General features: G+C 47.7%; 1 protein-coding gene across 1 annotated transcript; it reads right to left on the bottom strand.

Moving 5' to 3' along the window:
• Positions 1 to 1,544: 1,544 nt before the first annotated feature.
• LOC123453696 (tripartite motif-containing protein 60-like) lies at positions 1,545 to 2,903 on the bottom strand. Its single transcript, XM_045131311.1, has one exon. The coding sequence runs from the start codon at positions 2,901 to 2,903 to the stop codon at positions 1,545 to 1,547; it is 1,359 nt and encodes a 452-aa protein (XP_044987246.1).
• Between the last annotated feature and the right edge of the window lie 2,515 nt (positions 2,904 to 5,418).

A 5,418-nucleotide genomic window follows, 5' to 3' on the forward strand; every position in this document is an offset into this window, starting at 1 on the left:
AGTGAATTCCTGGTCAGCCTGGACTAGTGAAACCCTACCTTGGGGGGAAAAAAAAAAAATTCAGGACTGGAGAAATAGCTTAGCTGTCAAGGCACTTGCCTGCAAAGCCATAAGGACCCAGGTTCATACCCTGAGACCCATGTAAAGCCAGAGATGCATGCATCTGGAGTTTGTTTGCAATGGCTAGAGGCCCTAGTGTGCATATTCTCTTACATACACATATCTGTCTCTTTCTCTCTCTCAAATAAAAATTAAAAAAGACTCAAAGTTGGAGGATTTCTGTGAGTTCAAAGCTACCCTCACACTACATAGTAAATTCCAGGTCAGCCTGGGCTAGACTGAGACCTTTAAAAAAAAAAAAGCTGGGCATTGTGGTGCATGCCTTTAATCCCAGCACTTGGGAGGCAGAGGCAGGAGGATCGCCTTGAGTTCGAGGCCACCCTGAGACTACATAGTGAATTCCAGGTCAGCCTGGACTAGCGCAAGACCCTACCTCAAAAAAACAAAGTTAAAGTCAGGGGCTGAAGAAATGACTCAGCAGTTAAGAATCTTTGCTTGCAAAGCCTAATGGCCCAGTCCCATGTAAAGCCAGATGCACAAAGTGGCACATGCATCTGGTGTTTGTGTGCAATGGCAAGAGGCCTGGCCCTGGTGTGCCCAGTCTCTCTCCTTCTTTCTGCTTGCAAAGTAAAAAAAGTTTTTATTGGCAACTATTAAATATAATTTTCAGGCTGGAAAGATGGCTTAGCGGTTAAGTGCTTGCTTGTGAAGCCTAAGGACCCCGGTAGGAGGCTTGGTTCCCCCGGTCCCACATTAGCCAGATGTGAAAGGGGGCGCACGCGTCTTGAGTTCATTTGCAGTGGCTGGAGACCCTGGCGCGCCCATTCTCTCTCTCTCTCCCTCTTCCTGTCTGTAACTCTCAATAAGTAAAAACAAAAAGCTGGGCATGGTGGCGCACGCCTTTAATCCCAGAACTCGGGAGGCAGAGGTAGGAGGATCACCGTGAATTCAAGGCTACCCTGAGACTCCATAGTGAATTCCAGGTCAGTCTGGGCCAGAGTGAGACCCTACCTCGAAAAACCAAAAAAATAAAATAAAATAAAGAATTTCTACTGCGAGCCCTCACCATCCTGTATGTGAGTGCGCCCGTCCTCCTCCCTGTCCTCCGTCCTCCACTCCAGGGAAGGTGGTCAGCTGCCTCACTCACACTTTACATTTTCTTCTGATGAGTGAGTACTCCAGGTTTCTCCCCTGAAGGCTGTTTCAGCCACAAACCAATTCATTCTGCTGTTTCAATTCAAAATAAAAGGAAAGGTATATGAAAGTTAAAAAAAAAAATTTCTAAAGCACTTCATAATTGAGCTCATATTTTATTTACAAGTAGGTGCTATATTTCTTACAACTTATTGAGATACACACACACAAATTCTACTTGTTTATAAAGCAGAGAATAAAAGCCAACATCCAGAACTGCCGGATTCATTCACTGCCTTTTACATCCACCTAAAGGAAAACGAAAACATCTCGTCAGTAGTTCACCCTTTTCAGGATGTTACTGTGCAGATCCTCAGAGGCTTAGGGTTAGCGCTGGTGTTGAAATAAGGCCAAAGCGCGCCTTTCCTACAATCATTGAACGTACAGAGAAGAGACTGATCATTCAAATTGTAAAAGGACACCTCACCAATTTCAGAGTCTAAAAAAATGCCAATCTTACTGGGTGTCACTTTGGGCAGAATATTCATTTTCTTAGGGCCCAATGCAGCATACACAGTCTGACTATACCGCCCAACCCCCCATATTTCATCTTGCCTGTGTCGGACATGACTCCTCCTGGGAAAAGTCTCTACGCAGACCCCCAGGATCCACGCGGGCTTGCTGCTCACATCGACCTCCCAGTACTGCCTGCCAGAGTGGTACCCCTGGGAACCCAGGACAGCTGGGGAGGAATAGAATCTTCTGGGGCTATGAGACACTTTTCGCATCTTTCCATATCGCACAGTCTTTCTGTCTTCCGAGATGGTAAGTTTATGGTGTGCTGTTTTAGGATCCAGCGTCACGTCTACTTTAAATTGCTGGATAATTATGTTCAGGCCAGAAAACTGTGGAAGAAGCTGATGACCATAATCTGTGATTTTGAATGAAAAGGTTTCTGGGCATTTTAAGCTTTCAAACCTGTGGTACAGAGTCTTGACGTGGTCTAGTAGCTCGCGTTCCGGCTTATCACTCCTGCCCTGCACCTCCCTCAGCAGGGCCTCCAATGCCGACGCGTGATCGGAAACCGTTGTTAAGTTTCTGTTTAATTTTGCTGAATTGGCTTCCCCTTCATCTTCCAGTTGCCTAAGGAACCTTTTGTGCTCGTTTTGGAGAAACAGCCGAAGTTGGTCAAATTCAGACTCCATTTCTCCTCTTTTACGTTCTACCATCTTCTTGAGCTCCAGCGACTTTCTCTTCTGCATGGTGATCGCCTTTTCCACGGGCTCCACTTTCTCCCCCCATAGCTCCACGTACCGCTGGAACTGCTTCGGCCCACAGAGCGCGGCCCTCGCCAGGAGCCCGCCAGGGTGCTGCGTGCGCGTGCTGGGGAGGCTGCACTGCAGACAGAGAGCTTCTAGCTCCTTCTGGCCGCCCTCCCGCCTTTTCCTCTTGCTTCTCCTTATGGGGAGGAGCTTGGCAGCTTCGGTCAGGTTCGCCAGTTGGTGATTACTTGAGAAGTCCTTTTCTGGACAGTGAAAGTGGCACGAAGGGCAGGGAAAACTGCCCTGTAGGCCCTCCCAGGAGGCTCTGATGCAGGACAGACAGAAGTTATGCCCACACGTGATGGTCACTGGGTTTGTGAAGTACTCGTGACAGACAGGGCAGCTGGCCTCGGCCTGGAGTTCCGCCAGGTCCGCTGCCAACTCCATTGAGGCTTCCACACCAGCTCTCTGCAGCTGCTGACGACCCAGCGAGCACTGGATGTCCCCCCTGGACTGTGGCGATGGGCTGGTTTGCAGTGTCGGCACCTTGATGTCAGCCTCTAAGGGTGTGCTTAGCTCTCTTGCCCTCCGCACCAGCCCGCTGGCTATCGGCACGTCTTAGCTGGGCTTCTGCGCTTCCCACTCTAGGCTGTCTTCTTCTTTAGCGAAGTTGCATGTCCAAGAAAATGAGCACTTCCTCTGGGTGGGAAAAGGCATGAAGAGATGGCTTAGTGGTTAAGCAAAGCCAAAGGACCCAGGTTCGATTCCCCAGTGTTCATGTCACCCAGATGCACATGGGATGCACGCATCTGGAGCTCGTCTGCAGTGGCTGGACGCCCTGGGGCGCCCATTCTCTCTCTCTCGCTTTCTGCCTCTTTCTCTCTCTCAAATCAATAAATAAGAATTATTTGCCAAGCATGGTGGTGCACGCCTTTAATCCCAGCACTTGAGAAGCAGAGGAAGGAGGATCACCGAGAGTTTGAGGCCACTCTGAGACTACACAGTAAATTCCAGGTCAGCCTGAGCCAGAGTGAGACCCTACATCAAAAAACAAAACAAAACAAAACAAACAAAAACCCCAGAAGCCAGGCATGGTGATGCAGGCCTTTATGCACTGGGGAGGCAGAGGTAGGAAGATTGCCATGAGTTCAAGGCCACCCTGAGACTATACAGAGGTCAGTCTGGTCTAAGATCCTGACCCTACCTCAAAAAAAAACCCAAAACCAAAACCAAACAAAAAAACCCAGAAAAGAAAATTTAGGCTCTAAAAATCACCAAAAAACATTGGGTAGAAATTCTTGGAAGGAATATTCATATTGTAGAGGTTTACCCCACACACTATTGTTAGAACAACAAAAAATCACCATGTAGTGGCTCATATCTGTAACTGGGCACTGGCACTGGTACCAGGGAAGTGGAGGCAGGAAGATCAAGCTTTGGCTGCATGCTAAGTACCAGGCCAGCCAAGCCTACATGAGACCAATTTCAAAAGAAAACCAGACGCGTGTCACACCTTCAATGCCAGCGCTCAGCAACAAGAGGTAAGAGAATTGCTGAGTTCAAGGCCAGCCTGGGACTACATAGTAAGCTCTAGGTCAGCCTGAGCCAGAGTGAGAACCTACCTTGAAAAAAGCAAAACCCAAACCAAACCAAAAATAACAAGAAGTAGAAGCAGCGTCTACAGTTATAAAGCGTATAGCCCTGAGCGGAACATCTGAAATGCTCTCTCCAAGACTTAGAGAACTTTGCAGAAGAGGGGGTGCAAGGAATGTAAGAACTGGAGACGGGCGGGGAGTACTGGGGAATGCTGTCCATGGATACAACATGGCGGTTAGGCTCATGAACTCACAGCAGCTGTGGTTTCCTGGCACAGATTAACCCTGTCAACAGTCCATCACAGATGAGGCAGGGCTCATGAGACCCCACTCTCTCAGTTGGCCACGGGCAATTAACACATCTGTCATGGGGGAAACCAACTGCCCTCTAATTGGACTGCAGGCCCGCTCCATGGGAGGGAATACATCCCTGATACTGAAAACCTACAACAGGGATAGTCATGAGCCCTAGGGGTGTAACATGTGCTGGTGTCTGGATAAATGTATATATACTATGCTCACCAAACTGCCCAGTAAGCATTTCTCTTAATGTACACACCCATATATTAATGCTACTCTCAGTTTTGGTTAGAGAAGCTTCTCTTTTCAGATGGCAGTGACCTTGGGATGACTCAGAAAGCACCATGGTGTTGAGAAGAAGTGACAGAGGAGTGCTCAGCACTGAAATATCTCAATCACACCTTCCAAGACTCAGGGTCTATTGCAGAAGAGGTGGCGGAAAGAATGTAAGAACCAAAGGAAGGGTAGGACTCCTTACAACGTGCTCCTCCAGACACAAAGTGGCCTGGATATCCATGACGTCACAGTGCCTGACACCACCTACATAAGATCGTCATAATAGGAGGAAAAGATCATGACATCACAATAAAAGAGACTGATTGAGAGGGGGAGAGGATGTGATGAAGAGTGGAATTTCAAAGGGGAAAGTAGGGGGGATATTGTTTATAATCATGGATGTTGTCAACAAATAAATATATTAATTAATAAAAAGAACGGCCCCTGGGGAGGGGTCATGCTAATCAGTGGGCAGCAAAGGGTAGGGTCCCACATTCTAGTGACTTCCCATCCTGCTCATGCAAGCAACCCTAACCTAACCTGGTGGTGGTGGTGAGCAAGTAGGAAGGAATTTTAAAAAAGGAGGAAGGGGATAGGATAGGTTGGGAAGAAGGGCTTTAGTGGGAGAAAAGAGCGTAATAGCAGCTGAAAAGATCAAAATACACTATATGTAGGTATTATATATATATGTAATTTTTATATATGTAGCTTGGGACCCTTCCCAGCTTTTTTTTTTTTTCTTTCTTCGAGGTAGGGTCTAGCTCTAGCCCAAGCTGGAGTTCACTGTGTAG

This window comes from Jaculus jaculus, chromosome 12 (genome assembly GCF_020740685.1).
Source record: "Jaculus jaculus isolate mJacJac1 chromosome 12, mJacJac1.mat.Y.cur, whole genome shotgun sequence".
In the NCBI taxonomy this organism is placed as follows: Eukaryota; Metazoa; Chordata; class Mammalia; order Rodentia; family Dipodidae; genus Jaculus; species Jaculus jaculus.